At 38.4% G+C, this 22,701-nt stretch overlaps 1 protein-coding gene across 1 annotated transcript in view; it reads left to right on the top strand.

Annotated features, from left to right (window-relative positions):
- SLC25A24 (solute carrier family 25 member 24) overlaps positions 1–22,701 on the top strand; it is a 61,512-nt gene that overhangs the window by 7,631 nt on the left and 31,180 nt on the right. The window contains exons 2-4 of the mRNA XM_056139123.1: positions 7,489–7,615; positions 12,555–12,642; positions 22,408–22,519. Of these exons, the coding sequence (XP_055995098.1) occupies positions 7,489–7,615; positions 12,555–12,642; positions 22,408–22,519 (327 nt within the window). The remainder of the gene's footprint in view (positions 1–7,488; positions 7,616–12,554; positions 12,643–22,407; positions 22,520–22,701) is intronic.

The following is a 22,701-nucleotide window of genomic DNA, read 5'->3' as shown; positions in this document are numbered from 1 at the left end:
GCGTTTGCCTTGCAAGCGGCCAACATGGCCGACCCGAGTTCGATTCCCCTGCCCCTCTCGGAGAGCCCGGCAAGCTACCGAGAGTATCTCACCTGCACGGCAGAGCCTGGCAAGCTCCCCATGACGTACTTAATATGCCAAACACAGTAACAACAAAATCTCCAATGGAGACATTACTGGGCCCGCTTGAGCAAATCGATGAACAACGGGAGGTCATAGTACCAATCATCATAGTTCCATCATCCTAGTCTCCTCATAGACTTCAAAGTCCTCTAACCTCATTACATTTCCGTCCTCATCTCGTCTAGTCTCATAGTCCTCTACTTAGAGTTATCATTGTCATTTAGTCTTCCTTCTAGCCTTTCTATAGTTCTTAGTCCTCAAAGACCTCAAAATCTTCGAAGTCTCAGTTCTCATCCTGCCCTCTTTCCCCTTATAGCATATTTGTATAGGAATCATGAAGGTTGGGAGCAGAAGATGTGGGGTTGAACATTGTCATAACAACAAACAGAGGTAAAGCCACTCCTTTAGGAGATTAAGTCAAGGACAAAATCGTATTTGAGGGTTCAGCACTCCAGATTACTAGGAGATCTGCTCAAGGGCAGGATTCTATCCAGGGTGTATTGTTTTCTCCTTTCCTCAGCTACTAATCCACCTAAACAATCATAGTAAATTTACCTCATAATATTTCTAGTCTAGTTATTTTGTATGAATGCAGTAAGAGATATATTAAGCTTAAAGTTTGACTCTTCCTGGGGGCATCTCGCTATATATTCCAGACTACAGTCCTCAGGCCAGGTTAGTCTTTCCTAACCCAGCAGGGTTCTTATTCAGTTACTTCTTTTTTGGATCATGACAGTTTGTCCCATGACCGTGATCCTGAGCTTGTCTCCTTTCAATGCCAGGGTAGCTTACAGCTTGCCCTGGGTCCATCCAGTCCCTTCATTGGGACCCTGCTTTTGGAGTGTTAGGAAGTAAGGGCAACTGAGGCTTAAGTAAAGATGGAAGGATGCCCAGGAGTAAATATTATTTGGAGGCAACTAATTCCCATGTTACAAAGCATAACATTAACTGTCTCCCTGTATCTATACAAAAAGGACATTGTTAAACCATGCAAGTGACATAAAAGAAAGAGAAAAGCAATATAGGATTATTAGTGCTTGATGGAATTGGGTATGCCTCAGGGGCACAGTTGTGGGAGTGGCTTGATAAACCTAAGATCCCTGTGGGAGCGGGGCCCCTCCCCCCAGAGTAAGGACCACCTAATGTTATCCAACAGTGCATGAGGGCTGGTGAGATAGTACAGTGGGTAAGGTTCTTGCCTTGCCAATAGCTGACTTTGGTTTGATCCCTGGAACCCTATATGGTTTCTTGGGCACTACCAGGAGTGATCCCTGAGCACAGAGCCAGGGGTAAGCCCCGAACAGCCACCCCTGCCCCAGGAAAAAAAAAAAAAGAAATCACAGAGATGCATTTTAAGGAACGGGGCATTTAGTAAGGGGAGTTCTGTACTAAAAAATAGTGAAATTTCCCTTATATTTGTGTCAGATGTTCTAAAATATATAAAATCTTCATTTTTGTGTTTTCTGTTATATTCTAAAATTTAATATTCTTTGGAGGTCCATTGTTTCTGAAATGATAATAAGAAAAGCAAGTATGTCTTAGGTTTAATACTGTTTCCATCTTAGGAAGCACTTTGCTTTTTGTTTTTCTAACTCCCAGCATCTCTGAGCATTGAACCCTGCACACTCTCTGTTTTGTCTGTCTCTAATTGTCATTGCTTGTACTTCACCTTTTCTTCTGGTAAGTTGTTACCCGTAATTTCAGTTGTTGGTCAATTTTATAATTTTTCCTGAGCCTAGAAGGAATTATTTTCTTTAGCAACATTATGGTACTATCATTTTTAAAAGATAAGCTTTTCCAAGACAATATTTTTGACCACACTGAGTTAAAAAATATCTTTTGATTTAGAGTTACTAAGATGGACTTGAGAACGTTTGATGGCTCATTCTGAAATGAAAACCATCGTATCTACTAAATTAACTGGTGCAATATGTCTAACGGTTATAATTGTGGTCTGTGGAGTTAGTTTTATTAAGATTCAAATGTTTCTATCATTTGCTAGACTTCTAACATTCAGCAGTATAATTAATGCTTAGAAATCTCAAAAGGGAAATACTGTTTTTCTCCCTCCTAACAGTTCTGTACAGTGTTGTTAGTCATTTTCCTTCTTACCCTGACTGTGACTTCTGTCTTTTCTCTTTAGCCCTATGAACTCTCACGTCCTGCCTGGCCACCTCGATGCCTGTCTTCTCTGCCTCTTAGCCCCTGCAGATGTCCACAGTGCACAGCGAAGGGGCATTCTGTGTAGGCTATGAAGTTCTCTTTTATGGAACAATTAATTCTTAATTAGTCCACAGTACATCTTATGAAATAGCATGAGATGTTTGCTGCTATTCATCAACTCCAGGAGAAATGTTTATTTTGAAGTCTCTAGTAGTATGACTAATCATGGTGCAAGTTGCCTCTGAAAGGGACCCTGGGGCATTTCAGGGCTTCATTATGTTGTTGGTAGTTGACATGTTGAGTGGATAAATCAAGAAATAGATAACCCAAGACAATAGCGGGACTAAAATTTCTTTATATATAAAATATGTAGCACTGTAGCACTGTCCTCCCATTGTTCATCAATTTACTCCAGCAGGCACCAGTAACATATCCATTGTGAGACTTGTTACTGTTTTTGGCATATGAAATATGCCACGGGGAGCTTGCCAGACTCTGCCATGTGGGTGGAATACTCTCTGTAGCTTGCCGGGCTCTCTGAGAGGGACGGAGTAATCAAACCTGGGTCGCTGCATGCAAAGCAAAAGCCCTACCCACTGTGCTATTGCTCTAGCCCATATAATAATATAGGTATATAGGTATTAAGGATTAAATCTAGGGACTTATTCATATAAGCATATGTTCTATCACAAAGCAACTATACTCCACCTTTTTATTATTTTAGTTTTAATTTTGATTTTTGTGTCATATCTGGCTATACTCAAGGATTACTCCTGGCTCTGCAGTAAGGGAACACTTCTGGCAGGGCTCGGGGGGCTATATGGGATGTTGGGGATCAAATCCAAGTTAGCCGGGTGTAAGGCAAGCTCCCTACCCACTATACTATCTCAATGGCCCCCTTTTATGAATTTTTTAAAAATAACTTTAAGAGCATTTTTAGGCCCATAGAATTAAGAAAAAGATATAGATATATCCCATATCCCCCCGTCACCACCTTCTCCCCACATGGTCTTGACCATTATCACTACCAATATCAGAGTGGTGGTGTGTTTACTGTAATTTATAAAACTACATTTACACAAAGTTCAAAGTTTATCTTAGGTTCACTCTTGATGTATTTTTTACAAATAGGTTACATGTATTCATCTTCATACTATCATATAGAGTATTTTTAATGCTCTACAGCTAAAATTCTACTTTTCTAAGTTCTTAAACTGTAGGTCTTGGCCACATATTATTTTGTAATCATGGGATTACAAAAATTTTGGCAACAGTGAAAGCTTTCAGAATGCACAGTGACCAAAAGCTAATTCAAAGTCAACCATGTAATAAATCTAAAGTGTTTGTCTGTGTTGCATTTCTCAGTTATAAAGGGGTCCTGACAATAGTGTAGGGATTGGTGTTGAAAGAGTGTGCACCTGAAACTCAGTCACCAATATCTTTTTTCTTTTTTAGATTGAATAACAGTGAGATACATAGTTACAAAATTGGTAACTCATGATTGGTTTTTAGTCGGATAGTGTTCCAACACCAGTTCCTTCACCGGTGCATTTCCCACCACCGATGTCCCCAATTTCCCTCCCACACCCCACTTCTGTCCTGCCTCTATTACAGGCACCTCTCACTTCTCTCCCTCTCCCTCTCTCTCTTATCTCTCTTTTCTCTTTCTTCTATCTCTCTTCCCTCTTCTCTCTTTTCTCTATCCTCTCTCTATCCTCTCTCTCTCTCTCTCTCTCTCTCTCTCTCTCTCTCTCTCTCTCTCTCTCCCCCCCCTTCCCCCCCCATTGGGCAATAAATATCTATGTAATTCACAGTTATCCAATAAAAAATAAATTAAAAATGGGGTCCAGAGTAGAAAAGACAAGAATCTTTGCTTTTTGAGAAGTTGTGTTTTAGAGGTTCATCCTTCAAAACCCCATCTCCCCACACCACCCCGGAAAGCACTAATATTTTTACTTTCTTCATAATGTTGTCTCTTCCAGAATGTCATTCTACTGGGATCATGGTTTATAGCATAGCCTTTTCCAATAGGCTTCTTACATTTACTGATAAATATTTAAGGTTTCTAAATGTCTTTTCATGACTTGATAGTTCATTTCTTTTTAATGATATTCATTGTCTGGATGTACTGCAGTGTTTCTTTATCCATTCACCTTGTAAAGGACATCCAGGTTTTGGCAATTATGAATAAAGTTGCTAGCAACATCCATGTTTATGTTGTTGTGTGGTGAGAATATAAAGTTTCAACTCCTTTGGGCAGATATTAAGATAAAAGATAACAGTGTTACTGCTGAATTTCATGGTAAAGGTAAGTTTTATAAGAAACCACCACGCTAACTTTCAGAGTTATTGTATGATTCTGAATTCCCACCAGCAGTGCCCAAAAATTCTTGCTCTACATGATTTTGTTTTGTTTTGGGGGTCGTACCTGACAGTGTTCTGGGCCTACTCCTGAATCTGTGCTCAGGAATCACCTGTGGCAGTGTTCAGGGGACCATATGTGATGCCAGGGATCAAACCCAGGTATGCTGCATATAATGCAAATATCTTACTTGCTGGGCTCTCACTCTGGCCCTAGAGTCAAACTTTTTTTTTAAAATTAAAAAATTTTTTTTTATTAGTGAAACACCATGAGGTACAGTTGTAGATTTACAATTTTTTGTGCTTGGGTTTTGATTATACAATGATCAAACACCCATCCCTCCACCAGTGCCCATTTTTCACCACCATGGATAATATACCCCCCACCCCCATTCCCCCATCTCCCCCTGCCTCTGTGGCAGGGCAATCCCCTGTGTTCTCTCTCTCGTTTTGGGTGTTGTGGTCTGCAAAAGAGGAATTGAGTGGCAAACATGTTCAGTCCATGGTCTACTTTTGACATGCTTCTCCCCTCCTGGGAGGATCTAGAGTCAAACTTTTTATAAGACATTTTAGATTATGCTACAAACAGTATTTTGAAATACTTTCCAGTGAAAACACAATTTTTCTTGTAATTTTGTCTTTTGTTTTTGGTAAGATATTGCCGAACCATATAAGACTTGAGTACCTGGTGAGGACCAATTTGAACACAACATAGAAAACCCCAGGACGAGGTGTCTTCCACTGCACCAACTACTAGATCTTTAGTTGTCAGAGAAGTGCTGATATAGGTTTACTTTAGGTGAGAGCAACTTCTCTAGAGTGACTTATCTAAAGGGTAATTATTTTGATTTTTGGTCCTTCCCAGGCATACTGGGGGTCACTAGGTTTATAGCAGGGGTTCTTGGGAAACATGCAGTGCCAACAACTGAACCTAATGGCTTGTGCATGCCAGAAGTGTGCTCCAGCCCTTTGAAATTACCTAGCTTCTTAGGATGTTCTTAAGGGAGTTAGTCTCCCATACACCTAATTTCCCCAAGTAGAAAATTGATTTATATAGATGGTGAATATGAATTACAAAAGATAAAGGACTGGAGAGAGAGAGAGAGAGTACAGTGCACTTGCCTTGCACATCGCTGGCCCTGGTTTGATCCCTGGCACGTATTGTGGTCCCCTAAGTTCTACCAGGAGTGATCCCTGAGCACTGAACCAGGATAATCCCTGAACTCACCAACAGATGTGGTGAAAAGCCCCAAAATAAATAACGAAAATATAGGAATGGTTCTATATAGTGATGAGCTATAAAGGGTACATTTTTTGATTCTGATAATATCAAGGTTTTCAAATAGTAGTATTTGGTTCTATACTGGGAAAGATAAGAGTCTGAATATACAAATGACTAATAAATAGACCATGCTTAAAATTGAACTTTGATCTGCAACACCCACCCAGGAAACCAAGCCCATTTCTACAATAAATAATGCAAGAAACCATCCAGCTATGAGTCAAACTTATAGGTAGTTTATAGGGATTGCTATCTCTAGTGATAACCTATGATGCTGAATTTTCCTTACACTCAGCTTCCAGTGAACAGAGCTTCATTGAAAACTGATAGCGATTCCTGCTTAGGCTTGACGGGACTAAAGCAAACATGAACTCATGATGAGTCACACAAGATATACCGTTTCTGGTCAGCCTGCCTCTAGCTCCCCGTGTCAGTAGCATCCATTAGAGCACGTTATGAGGCCTCCTGTTTCCCTTTTTAGCTTTCTTATTTCTCTGCATGTCCTCAAGTCTCTGCCAAAATACAGCCTACAGTGACATATTCCTCACAATAATACAAGTCCCTGGCGATCAGTGGGGTGACAGATGTCGCAGCCAGGTCGGAGCGATAGCACAGGGGGTAGGGCGTTTGCCTTGCATGCAGCCAACATGGCCGACCCAAGTTCGATTCCTCCGCCCCTCTCGGAGAGCCCAGCAAGCTACCGAGAGTATCTTGCCCGCACGGCAGAGCCTGGCAAGCTCCCCGTGACGTATTCGATATGCCAGACACAGTAACAACCAAGTCTCCAATGGAGACTTCACTGGGCCCGCTGGAGCAAATCAACGATCAACGGGAGGGCCTTTACCTTACCTTACCTTACCTTAATACAAGTTCAGAATAAACAGCTCTTGCTTTTCTCATTTGCTTTTGAATATTCAAAAGAGAAGCCCTAGTCTTTCTGATTATTATAGTCAAATTCATTAAGCAATTTTAGCGGAGGTCTTTAGGTACCAGAAATAGGGTCAAAGAAATATGGTTTGTATGGTCCAGAGAGCAAAGGGATCAAGGCACCACATACCTTGCATGAGGCTGACCCCAGTTTGATCCCCAGCCCTGCATATGATTTCCCAAGCACTGTGAGAGTTGGCCCTAAACACGGTCAGGAAAAAGCCCTGAGCACTGGCGGTTGTGATCTCTCTCCCACCAAAAAACAAATGGGTTATAAAACCAAGTTTTCCAGGGGCTGGGGAGATGGCTCGAAGGACTGGAGTACAGGCTTGCTATGATCCCTGCCCATGGATCCCTGTGAATGCATGACCCTCTTGGGGGTCATTGGCCCGAGTACTACTGGGGAGGCCTTCCACAAAGCTTTCAAAAGATAAGGTCAGGTATGTTCTTCTACTTGTAATTTCCAAAATTACAGTTATTTCATGGAGACCAGAATGCAATCTTTTAAGATGAAATTTCAGTACATAAATTGAACTCTTCCACCTCCAGAAACTGTCATACTTTCCCCTGGATTATGCAAATATTGGTATATGTGTTCAGTAAAATATAAAAATGTGTGTTTTTTTTTGTAGACACTTTTTAATACTGGTGATATCAACAAAGATGGGAAGCTGAGTTTTGAAGAATTTGTGAAGTACCTCAAAGATCATGAGATAAAAATGAAATTGGCATTTAATACTTTGGACAAAAATAGTGATGGTATGTCTTTCTCTTATGTTTATCACCAGCTGTGTCAAAAAGTTCCAGGCTTGCTCTACGTGTGTGTGTTCTCCCTTGAATGCATATCTTCCTTGCTTGTTTATTTCTTGTTTGCCTTTTTCCACTCTAGAACATGTACTCCCTCCCCTCACATCTTTCTAAATACTTTTCAATAAGAACTTTCTTGCTTCCCAAAATAAAAAAAAGCATATTTAGCCTTTCATTGATAATTACTACTTGATAATGCTGATTTTCTTAGTAATATGATTTTTATTAATTTATTGACATTTGGTTTTAGAGCCACATCTGGCTGTGTTCAGGAGCAACTCCAGCCCATTGAACTATTTCTTTATCCCAGTAATGCGATTTTTAAAAATATTTTAAAAAATATTAAAAAAATTTAAGAAAATATATTTTTAAATATATGGATCCTGTGTTTTCAGTGGGAGAAAAAAAACCCTTACAGATCGCTTTGTGCACTAATTAAACACTGTGAGCAGGACTTTTTGTAAACTGTGAACAGTAGAAAGTAATGATTTGACTTACAGCCATAGGATAAAAATAATAAATGTGTCCTCTCTCTCTGAGCAGAGATTTATTTTTATTGACATGTTTAAATGTTCGAACTTTCAGATGTTTTATATATGCTAGTCCTTATGAAAGAATTAACTTAGAGGGGGCTGGAGAGAGTGTAGTGAATAGGGCACTTTCCTTGCACATGACCTACCTAGGTTTTATTCTAGGCACCCCCTCTGGTTTTCTGAACCCTGCTGGGGTGATTCCTGAGCACAGATCCAGGAGTAAGCTCTGAGCACAGTCAGGTGTGGATCCTCTCCTTCCTCCCACCAAAATCACATACCCCCAAACCCCCAAAATGATAGAATTAAGTTGAAGAAAATAACCTCTGATCTGAAATTTAGAAGGAAAAAACACAACTATGCATCACCTGCTAGGGATCATGGTTTCTCTTGTAGATGAGTAGCCTCAGGTAAAAAACCCAGTGTGGAGAGCAGTGAACAAGGGAAATAGTAGGTGAAAGAGAGGAGCTATACATTTTTATTATCTTTGCTACATAGGAGTCCTGGCAACCACTGTATTCCTGGACTTGTTGTTCGAGAAAAAGGTTAAACGAATTGATTGAGAGGAATTATGGTTCACATCAGGGGTTGGCAATGTTTTTTTTTTTTTTAAGAGTCAGATAAGAGTAGGGGATATCTCAAATCCCAGGGTCTTGCTTTGCATGAGGGAGACCAGGTTCAGTCTCCAGCACCCTGATTACTTCCGGGAGTGACTTGTAATCTATTCTCAGTCAGTAGCTCCCAAGCACTAATGGGTATGACTGTCCTGCCCCCTCCACACACCCCCACCCATGGAGTCACATAGAAAATATTTTAACTTTGTGGTCCTCATGTTCCCAGAGCAACTACACATCCCCAAGTAGTCATGGATAATATGTATATGATTTGGCATGATTGTGTTCTAATAATAAAACTTGACTTGCAAAAGCAGGCAAAAACTCTTACTTGGTTATAGGGTAATGGTTAAACTCTTACTTGGTTATAGGGTAATGGTTTTGATTTGTGGTTGATACTAAACATTAAATGACATGGAATCAGAGAAAGTTTTCTTCAGTCAATAGAACTATTGAATGGTTTTGGTGATTATTCAAGTTTACCTGTCAGGAATAACTGAGTTTTCCCTATAAAATTGCGCTACTGGAACGTTTGTAGCACAAAGATGTATGGGAGGCTCTTGCACTCTCTAATCTCCCATAAATCTTATGGTCATATGCTCCCAAGTCCAGCCAAAGTTCAGCTTTCATCAAAATGTAGTTCTTATAGTCAGTTTATGCAAACTCCCTCAGGCCCTGAGAGCCCTCTGCAGTATTAGGGCAGGCCTTAGTAACTGGGGGATGGAGCTGTTTCAGGATCACCTGCCAGGCAAGTTGAGATCAGTCATCCCAGCATACTTCAGTTGTAAGTTGTGTATACTTCAGTTATTTATTTCAGAAAAATCTCAATGAACCACAGCAATTGATTGAAGATGAAATTTTAATAATACATTTATTGTATGTTACCAATTTCCCCTTACTGGTATATATACAACTTCATATTTTTGATTTTGGGCCATACCTGACTGTGCTCAGGGCTTACTCCTGGTCCTGCACTCAGGAATCACTCCTGGCGGTACTCTGGGGGCCATATGAGGTTTTGGGGATCAAACCTGGGTCAGCCACATGCAAGGTAAATCTACTGTCTCTCCAGCAAGCAACCATATGCTAGACCTGACTGGATTCTGGGCTTGAAAATGTGCCTACTTGTTAACATTTAACCTTAGAAGAAGCCCCAACAATAGCTACTGTACTTTCTCAGTTATTTATGGATGTGGCAGAGGAGGAAAAAAAAGCCAACTTAATTGCCTGATTATTTTTAGCTGAGATAGAACAAGGTGTTGCTCAGCGTTCTTGTTTTTGGTCTTACACTGTTAACAAGTGTCTTTCTGCAGTCTGCTTATTGCCATATTTTCTGCATCGTGTGCTTTAGCCATTCTAAGTTTTGCTGTTACTTTTTTTTTTTGCTTTTTGGGTCACACCTAGTGATGCTCAGGGGTTACTCCTGGCTCTGCACTCAGGAGTTACTCCTGGCAGTGCTCAGGGGACCATATGGGATGCTGAGAATTGAACCCGGGTCAGTCGTGTGCAAGGCAAATGCCCTACCTGCTGTGCTGTCTCTCCAGCCCCTTGCTGTTACTTTAAAAATGGCTTCTGAGCATAGTCCTGAAGTGCTTGTTTGTCTTTCCTAAATACAAGGATTCTGTGTGCATTAGGAAGAAAATCATGTACTAGATAAGCTTCACTCAAACATAAGTTACTGTGCTGCTGGCCATTTGTTGAATGATAATGAATCAACAATATACATCAAATGGTCTCTGAATAGAGGCATGGAAGAAAACAAGGTTATGTATTGGCAGGTTGATAAAAATGTTGCTGTGACCGGAGGCTCAGAGGAGCCTAGCCTTGTCTTTCCCACAGGTTTAAGGTTCAGTACTAGCTAATTCAGTATTCACAGTCACCCTGGAGAACATAACTACTCTGAATAATGAGAAATGACTCCCATCTGTTTAAGAGTGAAAAGGAATGCCCCGCGGTATGATAAGTGTGTCTGAGAGTAGAAGCCAGAGCCACTATCTCCAGTGAATCTGAAATTGTAGACCTGGAACTGTGGGGAAGTATTGAACTCTCTTGTTACAGCCCTGCCGTCCCTTGCTGTGTGCATATATAATACTTTGTTCTTCATATGTGAAAATCTTGGAATTCTTTAGCATAAATAAATGTTTTATTTTATAAGAGTGAACTTATAATTGAGGATATTCAGAGTAGTATCTGAGAAATTTCATTGCCTATAGCAAAGATGCCTCTACCTGTCTTTATGTCATCTGTACTCTTACGTGAATTCTCTCCAAATACTTACTCATTTAAAAAGGATAAAATCATCTTGCCATGGACAGTTGTTTGTGTCAAACTCTTTTTGAAGAACTTTTCCATTATACTGACTTGACATAAACTTTTATTTCAGCTATTATTTTATTCTCTACTCATTTAATTAATTCATTCATAAATTAATTTTTGGTTTGGGATCACACCCAATAGTGCTCAGGGATTACTCTTGGCTCTGTGCTCAAGTATCACTTCTGGCTGGCTTAGGTGACCATATTTCTCTATGCCTTTCTGCCAACTTATTTAAAAGAAAAACAACATCATACAGAGACAGTACCCTTTTAAAAAATGACTACAGTAGCAGGGTTTACAATAGCGTTAATGTTTCAGCTTAGGTGTAACATTGACACCTGATGTTGCATTAGGTGTGCAGTGTTATAGCTACCCACAGCCCCACCTCACTGCTATGCCTCCCTCCCTCCTTGTCTACCTCCTCTCCCCCACTGTTAGATAATCTCAGTTTTATTGTCAGAGTCTAAGGGCTTGTTTCTTTTGGGTAGCATCTATTTTATGTCTTTGTTTCTCTTTACATGCAACATGAGTGAGATCTTTCCTTCTTTCATCCTGTTTAGTGCACATCGGTCTTTGGATTCTTATCACTCAATGAGTTGTTTAAGAAAGTGCAATGCTGGTCACATATGTTGCTTATGTTTTCTCTTTCTTCTCTTCTGATCTTTCCCATCTATTTATAAACATCTTATAATTTCAATTTCCTCTTCCATTGTTGTATGAGCTTTGCTCTCTTTATTTTTATTTTCAGATTTTTTTTTTTTTTGCTTTTTGGGTCACACCCAGCAATGCTCAGGGGTTACTCCTGGCTCATGCACTCAGGAATTACTCCTGGCGGTGCTCGGGGGACCATATGGGATGCTGGGAATCGAACCTGGGTCGGCCATGTTAGCTGCATGCAAGGCAAACGCCCTACCCGCTGTGCTATTGCTCCAGCCCCTATTTTCAGATTTTTAAAGAACAACATGTGCTTTGGTTTAATTTAGTTATTTTGGGCTTTCTTTTAACCCAGTGAAGTTTAGTCTAATGTGTAATAAGCATAAGTCACTATTTAAAATCACAGGAATGCATATCGTGAAATCGAAAAATGCCAGCATTATTGAATTTACCTCAAAATAGGGTGTTTTGATTAGAATATCAGTTATCAGTTGTGCTGCTTAATTTTTTTCTTGTTAAGTCCTTGTAAACTCTGTTTCTTTTGTTAAATAGAATACAATTATTTACCTGCAAGATATTATGATTTTTAAATGAAATAATATATATATCTGTTTTATGTGTTTCTTAAATTTTGAATTGGTGTGATGTTACATACTTATGTTGATGTGTGATTCACCTGAATTAGTTAATCTTTTGCTTATAAAACTATACATTTGAAATTCATGATTTGTAAGGTCTTTTGAAGTTCTAATTCTTTGCTTTTTTAAACTTTTAAAGGAAAAATTGATGCTTCAGAAATTGTCCAGTCTCTCAAAATACTAGGTCTAACTATTTCAGAAGAGCAAGCAAAGTTAATTCTTAAAAGGTAAGCTTTTCATATTATTGGTAGTTTTTTAAATTTTAATTTTATTATCATGCATTAAAGATTTATTTTTTAATGTAGTGTAAAACAACTACCTCCTCCCTGCAGATATTGAATGTCTTTCTTACCTTCTTTTTTTCTTTCAAAGTCAGATTTTTACAGATGTAGGGTTGATTTTACATGATAGTACAATAATCTTTAATATCTGAGTGCTCTTTAAGACTATTGCTACAAGCATGCCATAAAGACTATTTTAAAAATGCTAACAGAAACCATAAAAGTATAATATTCTTGTATTTCCGGTCTTCAACTTCATCTGAAAAATCATATAGGAAATCCCTTTGATTCTTGTCCTGGCAGTGCAGGACTTGACTGTTTGGTGCCTGCCTAAAAAATTTCTTTTTAGTAGCTTTCCTCTTGAATTTACTTACTCTTATATCTGCACCAATAGCATTTTATTTTTTCTGTTCATTATTTTTTTTAATAAGCATCTCCACGGTAGAAAGGCATAAAGACTGGAGCTGAACATGGTCTTACTTTTATTAATATTGGGTGATGAAGGTTTTTTTCCTGAAGAAATGAATAAAAAGGATATAGATAGTATGTTGACTGTGGGATGACATTCTTCTGGGAAAGTTAGGATTTTTCTCTGTTTTTTAGGGTAGATATCACATTCCTGCACTCCTTTAATAGCTTTAGGAATAATACAGATTCAAAGCCTAGGATTCGGAATTAACTGGTAATTTAGAGGGATGAATTTTAGAGGTATCTGTATAACTGTATATCTCTGACTAAATATGGTGGCTTTTTGGCATATAGTTCAGATACAATAAGATTTTCCTTTCTATTTCTTTTCTTTCTTTTTCCTCATTTTTTCCCCTCACACATGTAATGCATGTTCTCTACCACTGAACCATATCCCAGCCCAAATGCATGCTTTTAAAATGCACAATTCAGTGATTTCTAGCTTACTTACAGAGTTGTAGAGCCATAACCGTTGTATAATTTAGAAAAAATTTTATCAGCCCTAAAATGTATCTGCCGGCAGCCATTTCTTTCTCCTCTCCTGCAAACTCCCAGCTATCGCTGATTTCCTTTCTGTCCCTATGAATTTGTCTGTTTTGGAAAATTCATTAAAATAAAATTATGCAATATGAAGACTTTTGTGTCTGACTGTTTTGATTTAATGTCATAATTTCAAGGTTCATCCAAGCGTCTATCAGTTCATTTTATTTTAGACCAAGTCCTATTCTGTTTTACATATATATTTGTCATTCAACAAGAGGTGGATATTTGGATTGTTTTCACTTTGGGAATATCACATATAATGCTGATACATATATCAAAGTCTTTGTTTTAATAGGTTTTTTAATCTTGTGGTTTTAGTAATTTTATTAAATCTATGCCTTTATGAAGAATTGATATCAGTTTTGATCTGCTCTTTAAAAGCTATGGACATGATACACATTTTTATTGGGACTTCAAAAGTTTGTCAATAAAGCTTTATAATTTTCTTTATAGAAGTCTCATGATTTTTTAGCTTATTGTCACCCAAGCAACTTATATTTTTGTTCTATTTGATATATAATGTTCTTGTTGATTTTTCTATAGTAGCTTATAGAGACAGATAATACCAGTTTGTGTTTTTAATGCTTTGTAACTAAATACCTTATTACATTCATATTCTTAAATTTTACTATTAATCCTGTGTTTTTAAACATAGAAACCTTTAAAAATTCATAACATTTCTGAATATTCCCTGTGAAAATTGAAATAAAATTAGAAGTCAAACATAGACAGGGAGAGAATCATTGCAAAAGACCTATTTGATAAAGTACTGTTGTCTAAAATATACAAAGAGAGCTGGAAAGACTGCTAGGTGGGGTGAGTGCCTGCTTTGCATGTAGGAGGCCTGAGTTTAATTTGCAGTACACTGGGAATGACTCCCGAGCACAGAACCAGAAGCCCCCAAGCACTGCTGGGTTTACCCCAGAAACCACAAAATGTGTGCCAATAACATACACACAGAACTTTAAAAAATAATAAAAAACCCAAATAGATATTATCTATAAAGAAGATAAAATATTGTTCACCATCATGTGTCTTTATTGAAATGCAAATTCAAATGTCAGTGAGATACTACTACATATCTATCTGAATCGCCTGAACTCAGAAAACTGACACCACTCGCTGCTGGTGAGGATGTGGAGCAACAGGAATGCTCTTTGATTGTTGATGGAAATGCAATTTGGTGCAGCTACTTGGGAAAATAGTGTGGCATTTTCTTAGCATACGCTCTAGAAATCACTCCTTGGTGTTTTCCTAAGAGAGCTGAAAACTTAAGGCTGGATCGATAGCTCAAAGACTGAGCACATGCTCTGTGTGCAGGATATCTGAGTTTGGTTCCTGGCACTTCATGGTCCCTGAGTGCTGCTGGCAACAGCCTTGGACCTCTGAGCACTAACTAGCTTGGAGCAGCCCCAGAGTATATCTGGGTTGATTCTTCTGCAAAAAAGGAGCTGAAAACGTCTATCTGTGCAGAAACTTACATGTGGACAATTACAGGAACTTAAATCATAATTTCCAAGAAGCAACCAACATGTCCTTTTGTTGGTGAATGGATAAACTTTTAATTCTAGAAAATGGAATATTATTTGTACTGACAAAGCATGAGGAGACCCTGGAAAAGTGTGGAGGAAAGTTTAATACATTTCATTAAATGAAAGAAGCCCAAGTAAAAACACTATATACTATATAATTTCAACTATATAACACTCTGAAAAAAGTAAATCTATGAATGGGGTAAAAAAGATCAGTGGTTTACAGGTGTTAGAGAAGATGTATAATTGAGGCATTAGGAAATTGAATATATTAGTGATACTATAATAGTGGATACATGTTATTATACATTTGTCCAAACTCACAGAATGAATGTCATCAAGAGTGAAATCTAGGGGCCTGGAGTGATAGCACAGCAGGTAGGGCGTTTGCCTTGCATGCGGTCAACCTGGGTTCGATTCTTAGCATCCCATATGATCCCCTCAGCACTGCCAGGAGTAATTCCTGAGTACATGGGCCAGGAGTAACCCCTGTGCATTTCCAGGTATGACCCAAAAAGAAAAAAAAAAGAGTGAAACCTCGGGGCCAGGTAGATGGTATAAGTTTAGGGCTCATGGAAGCAAGTCCCAACTAGGGTATAATTCTAGGTATCACATGGCCTTCCTGCTCACCAGGTGAGGACCTGAGCTCCCCAGCCACTGCTATGGTCTTCTGGTGGTTTTCAGCCTTCAGATCCTGAAAACCAACGCATCTCAGGCCCTCAAATAGAACCATCAGCCTGTTTGACTGAGTATCACTAGAAATTGCCCTTGGGTCTCCTGAATAGTATTTGAATGTACTCATTTATCCTCCACCCCCCCTCCCCCACCCCAACCACAAAATATGTGTAAACTGTAACTCCCTAATGTAATGGGTTTTGGGTGATAATGATGTGTCAATGTTGGCTCACCTATAAGAAGGAAAAGAATCCATACTTCTGAGACGCAGAAGTTCAGTGAAATAGATGACTATGAAATGTTCTCTGCAGCCCATGTTTCCTTGGGGGGACTCTAGAATACTTCCTCAGAGACTTGGTTTTAGTCTCCTCCCACCAGCTGTGATCTCACCCTTCTTTGAAATTCTAGAACACGATGGATCTTTTTTTTTTTTTTTAAATCAACATCTGCACTGGGGATCTATTATGGGCAACAAATATCTCCAAAGCCTGAGCTCCTGATGTACCTTTTTGGGTCTTATACCAAAGGTATTTGTTGATTGATAGATGGAGCCTGGATATATATGATACCTTCCCTGAAATCAAAGTGATAGATGTATTCATCATCTTCAAAAGTTTCTTTGTGCTTTGTTGTTATAAAAACATTGGCATAAGATTTATCCTCTTCACAATTTTTTAAGTATGATATAGGATTAAATAATAACTATATGTACGGGATTGATTATCTACTGTACATGCAAGATGTACCACAGATCTCCACGACTTTTCATCTTAAACAGCTAAAACTGTATATCCATTGAACAACACCGTATTTCCCCTCCCGCCACCACCCACTTCCTGCCAGCTACTGTTCTGTTCTCTGCTTCTATGAACTTGACTCTTCGATACCTTGTGTAAGTGGAATCATGTGGCATTTGTCCTTGTTTATATCACTTAGCATGATATTCATCAGGTTCATCTGCATTGTCACATGTGAGGATAGGGTTTCCTTTTTAATTTTAAGGTTGGATAACGCCCATTTTAGTTCATTAATGTACTATATTTTCTGTATCCATCAATCCATGGACATTTGGATTGTTTTTGTGTCATAGATAACATGAATAATGCTATAATAAATAAGAGTTATAATCTTCTTTTTCACAGCCTCATCTTAAATTGCAAGGTATTCTACATTTATTTAACTAGATAACTACATACAGGAAATAAGATATTTTCAGTCTAATGCCATTACATATAATTCACCCATGAATGACCTTGTGTTTGTATGAAGATTATTTTTTTTCAAAGCTGAATTGCTGGATTAAACGGCGTGTGCCTTTGTAAGTTTAGTAAATATTGCATAATTGTCCTTCTTAGTAGTCACCTCTTGGGGCCAGAGTTATAATAAGCAGGTAGGGATCTTGTCTTGCATGCAGTTAACTTATGGTTTGCTCTCCAACATCCTGTATGGTTTCTCCAGCACCACCAGGAGGAATTTAAGAGTGCAGAGCCAGGAGTAAATCTTGAACACTGCTGGGTGTGGCCCCAACACAAAACAAACAAACACAAAACAAAAAATGTTGAGAGAAGTCACAACTCAAGAAACAAAGGACTTCTGTCTTCCTGAACACGCATCGCCTCTTCCTATGTGCTCTACTTTGTAGAGCTCTTTTGACTAATCTTATTGCTCTCTCTTTATGGTATTTAGAATTAACTCCCCCCCGAAAAAAAACCTTTTCACATAGGAAATGTTATTGGAGTTGCATTAAAGCTATAGAATTAATGTAGGAAAATAATAATGTTGCTATAAATTTCCATCCATGATCCATGTATTTTGAGAAGTAATATTTTCTCTTTTTTTTTTTAGCTAAAATCATTTAAAATTTTTCTTTGTAGTTCTTTTTTGATCCATGTGTTATTTAGAAATAAGTTTTTTGGGGGCTGGAGCGATAGCACAGCGGTAGGGCGTTTGCCTTGCATGCAGCCAACATGGCCGACCTGAGTTCGATTCCTCCGCCCCTCTCGGAGAGCCCGGCAAGCTACTGAGAGTATCTCGCCGCACGGCAGAGCTTGGCAAGCTCCCTGTGACGTATTCGATATGATATACCAAACACAGTAACAACAAAGTCTCCAATGGAGACGTTACTGGGCCCGCTCGAGCAAATCGATGATCAACGGGAAGGCTTTACTAATCTCAGCATATTTGGGGATGTTCCAGATATGCTTTTGATTTTAATTTTCACTTGAATTCTATCAAGGTCGGAGAGTAGACTATGTGATTTCTGTTCTTTGAAATTTGTCAAGTCACATTTTATAATGCAGATTGTGTTCTATAATGGTGTATATTCTATCTAAGTTTCTGAAGAATGTGTATTCTACTAACTCTGGATAAAGACTATGTATGTTAGTTATATCCTGTTAATGGATGATGCTGTTGAATTCAAATATATGCTTACTGATTTTCTGCATGAAAAAAAAAATGAGAGGGTGGATAATCTCTTTGAGATCCTGATTTTAATTCTTTTGACTATGTACCTAAAATGAAATTGCTGTCCAAATGTATTTTTAATAACCAGTTCATTGACATATAATTCACATGCAATGAATCACCCCTTGAAACAAAAATTTTTTAAAAAGGGATTAGTTGAATGAAAAGAGGATAAGCCAGTAATTATCCAGAATAATTACCTTGCTGTGGTTGGCAGTGCACAAGTTGACAAAGACCAGCAATACCCTCTGACCAGCTCATCATCACATTCACACCTTATTCCAGTGCACTGGGCTACTTTGGTCTTGTCCAGCAGCTGGTCTTGTCCAGCCACTCCTCTCTTTCTAGCACAATGACATTGGGCAGGAATAGACCAGTAGAGTAGAGGTGGTACTCAACAGTAGCCAAAGCAGCACTAGTTATGCCCACAATGAATCCTGCCTTACCAGCTAGCCCACCCACCATGTGCCACCATGAGCTCTGTAGCACTGTCCTACCGTTGTTCATCGATTTGCTCCAGCGGGCACCAGTAACATCTCACAACAAATTGTGAGACTTGTTACTGTTTTTGGCATATTGAATACGTCACGGATAGCTTGCAGGCTGTGCTGTGCAGGCGAGATACTTTCTCGGCAGCTTGCCGGGCTCTCTGAGAGGGGTGGAAGAATCCAACGCGGGTTTGCCGCATGTAAGGCAAATGCCCTATCTGCTGTGCTGTCATTCCAGCCCACCATGCGATCATCTGTGTGAAATGAATGATACCAGAAGACTGAGCTGGAATTACATGTACTGAAATGAAAGAAGCCTGAGATACTATTTGGAGTAACTTTCAATTTTTAATTAAAAAAAATTTTTTTTTGAGTTGCACTTGTTGATGCTCTTCACTCAGGAATTACTCCTGTCAGTATTTGGGGTGCCAGGGATTGAACCTGGGTTGGCAAGTCAAATTCCTCAACTGCTGTACTATCACTCTGGCTGCTAGTTTGAGTTTGTGGCACTGATGTTATCCTCTCTTCTTTGAGAACTCAGATCTGTGACTTAAGCAAGTCTTTGCAGTCAGTGTGTTTTATTAGGTCAGTGACCTTCACAAAGAAAAGGGGAGTAATAGTTAGAGTGCTTTTTCTGTTGTCTTCTCACTGAAATCTTGCCATTTTGGTGGTCTATGTGTGGGTTTAACCTGGATCAATGTGTGTATTACAACACTGTTTCTGCCCTCCCATCGCCAGGGTCCCTGGATGAACAGTTGCCTTCTATTCATTGCCTTGGATCTCTACTCTTCACCCACCTCAGTCTATTGAAATATGAATCTCTTCTCTGTCTGCTTTGTGTGCTTTGACTCTGTGTGGTACAGGGCATGCCTCAGCCTCACCCCAAGCTGTAGAACTCTCAGACTACTCCTCGTGGTTAATTAATTGCTTTCATTGGGAGTAAGGCAAGGAAACTCCTCCGTAAACTTTTTGGTCACCCCTTTAGATTAATTTGCCCAAGTGGGTTGCAAAACTTGGGAAAAAAGGGAAACACGAACATCCCCAATAAAAATGGGAAAAAGCTGAACAGACTCTTCATCAAAGAAGACATACAGATGGCCAATAGACATATGTAAAAATGTTCACTATTACTGATCCTCAGGGAAATACAAATCAGTGTGACAATGAGAGATTACCATATGCTGTTGAGTATGGTATATATCAAAAACACTAGAAACAACCAGTGCTGGTGCGATGTGGTGAAAAAGGAACTATGAGCTCTTATTTGGATTGTAATCTGGCTCAGCTTCAATGGAAAACAGTGAATTCTCTAAAAATTAAGTATAAGCTTTCATATGAGCCAGCAATTCATTATCTTCTTGGAATCTATCCTAAGAGAATAAAAACATAGTTCAAAAAGGTATTTGCATTCATATGTTTATTATAGTACTATTTACAATAGTCAAGTTCTAGAAATAGCCCAAGTACCCAAGAACAGATAAGTGAATATGTGGATAGTGGCATGTATACACAGTGGAATAGTTTTCAGGTATAGGAAAATTAATTTCTCAGTTTATTGCAACTTGGATAGAACTGGAAGATAAAGGGATAAAAATGAATATAGAATGCTGTAAAACAATGTAAAAGCATGAACAATGGCTAATGGTAACAGATCTTGAGAGTCTGCCCATATAACTGAATTTGCTAATTGGAGAGAGGACCTAGAATCAGTGGTGGAAGGAGCTGGAACTCTTGTGGTGGGTAAGGTGTGTGTGGGAATTGTCCTAAAATATTAATACTATTGGAAATCACGGTGCTTAATTAAAAGAGATTTTTTTGTTGGTGGTGGGGGGTTCGATATGTACATATGTACACCCAGTAGTGTTCAGGGTTTACTTCTGGTTCTGTGCTCAGGAATCACTTCTGGCAGGCTTGGGGAACCATATTGTGTGCTTGGGGATTGAATCTGGGTCAGTCGCATGCAAGTCAAGCACCCTAACCACTGTACTATCTCTTAGCTCCAAAAGAGCTTTTATAAAGTTAATGTTTTGTGACTTCACAAAATCTGGAATTTATTTGTTCATTAAATAAATGTTTATACCACATGGCAAAGCCTAGCAAGCTACCCGTGATGTTAGATATGCCAAAAAAAAAAAAAAAGCCCAGTAACAACAAGTCTCACAATGGAGACGTTACTGAGCCCGCTTGAGCAAATCGATGAACAACGGGAGGACAGTGCTACTATGCTAGTTATTGTTTTAGAAAATCAAATCCTTATAGAAGATCCTCAGGCATGCATGTAAGGGAAGCTGGGGTGGGATTAGACAATGAATACATGTATTAAAATAGAAAATACAGTTAAAAGTAGCTATGAATATAACCACATACTATTTTAAACATAAGTATCGAGAATCTCATGCAAATATGATATTATTTATATCATATTATATACTGGATCAAATGAAAAATTTAGGTGTAATTTCATATATGAAGATCAAAATTTAAAGTGGCACTAAAAACAATGATATGTGAGAAATTAATTTTGTTGTACTGCAAGCTTTATACATTTTTTTCACACAAAGTTTGGAACACAAACTTTGTTAAAATTTGTTAGTGACACCAAAACGTATTTTTAGAGAAACTCTATTTATGATTCAACAGATAAGTGAATTCTTTAATTGTGCCAGCCACGTTAGGTGCTGGGTAAGCAGAAGTGAGCAAAATAGCTAAAATTCTTGGCACAGTTGGAAGTTTCTTTAAGGAAAGGATAGTACCCATGTTACTATTGCAAAGAAGTTTATAAAACAGAAATGTTAATGAAAAATATCTATGATGCAATATGTTTATTTTACATGTTGAAGATGAGGTATCAGGATTTGAGAGCCAAAAAGCCAATCACGTATTATTTATTTGCTTTTTACAGTCACTGCTGATTTTGTTGGAGAAAGTTGGACAAAGACATTGATAACATCTTTTGATTATTTTCAAAAATCACATTTAAATGTTGCTACACATTAAGAATATATTCCTGAGCCAGTGTAAGAAATAGTGGATCATAAATACATTTATAAATTTGACTTGTTATTTTTATCCTTTATGTGTGATAGTTCATTATTTAGTGTATGTCTGAGTCTCAGTGTACGTCTTAGTGAGCACTAAGTGAGTGAGTTTTGGGGTTCATTTTTATTTAAATGATGAAAACTATTAGACTATCAACTATGTGCTGCCATTTCCAACAGCGTGTTATTGTGAATTTAATTGAATATATTCTTTCATTTGTTTGGGGGCCGCCATGGTAGTGCTTGGGTGCTCCTCCTGGCTAGTTGCTTGATGTTATTTCCATCAGTGCTCAGTGACCATGCAGTGCCTGGGATTGAATCCACAGCTTCCACCTCTAAATGCAGTCCAACCCTTTGAAATATCTCCGAGATCATCATTATTTTGAATTTAATACAAATACTAAGTTGGGAAAAGAAATGTCATCTTGCAAAGTGGCCGGCGATAATAGTTTTGCTTATAAATTTGACTTCGTTCTTTATTCAGCTCCTTTTTGTTTTCAGCATTGATTCTGATGGGACAATGTCAATAGACTGGGATGAATGGATGGATTACTTCTTATTTAACCCTGTTTCAGACATAGAGGGAATCGTACATTTTTGGAAACATTCTACAGTAAGTATGACTTGTGTACTAATTTATACTTATTTGGAGATGTGATCCTTAGGTATATTATCACTTGTGAAAAAGCTCTGTAACATTACAGTTAAGATGCCAAAATTCCAGTGGACCCTTAATTTCTGCTTATTCTATTGAATATATTTTTAGATTTTCTAAAGTAACATCAAGACTAGAAA

The sequence above is a fragment of the Sorex fumeus genome, unplaced genomic scaffold, assembly GCF_029834395.1.
Source record: "Sorex fumeus unplaced genomic scaffold, SorFum_2.1 ptg000131l, whole genome shotgun sequence".
NCBI classification, from domain to species: domain Eukaryota; kingdom Metazoa; phylum Chordata; class Mammalia; order Eulipotyphla; family Soricidae; genus Sorex; species Sorex fumeus.
Note: the sequence above shows the minus strand (reverse complement) of the source record. Positions and strands in the feature narration are given on the sequence as shown.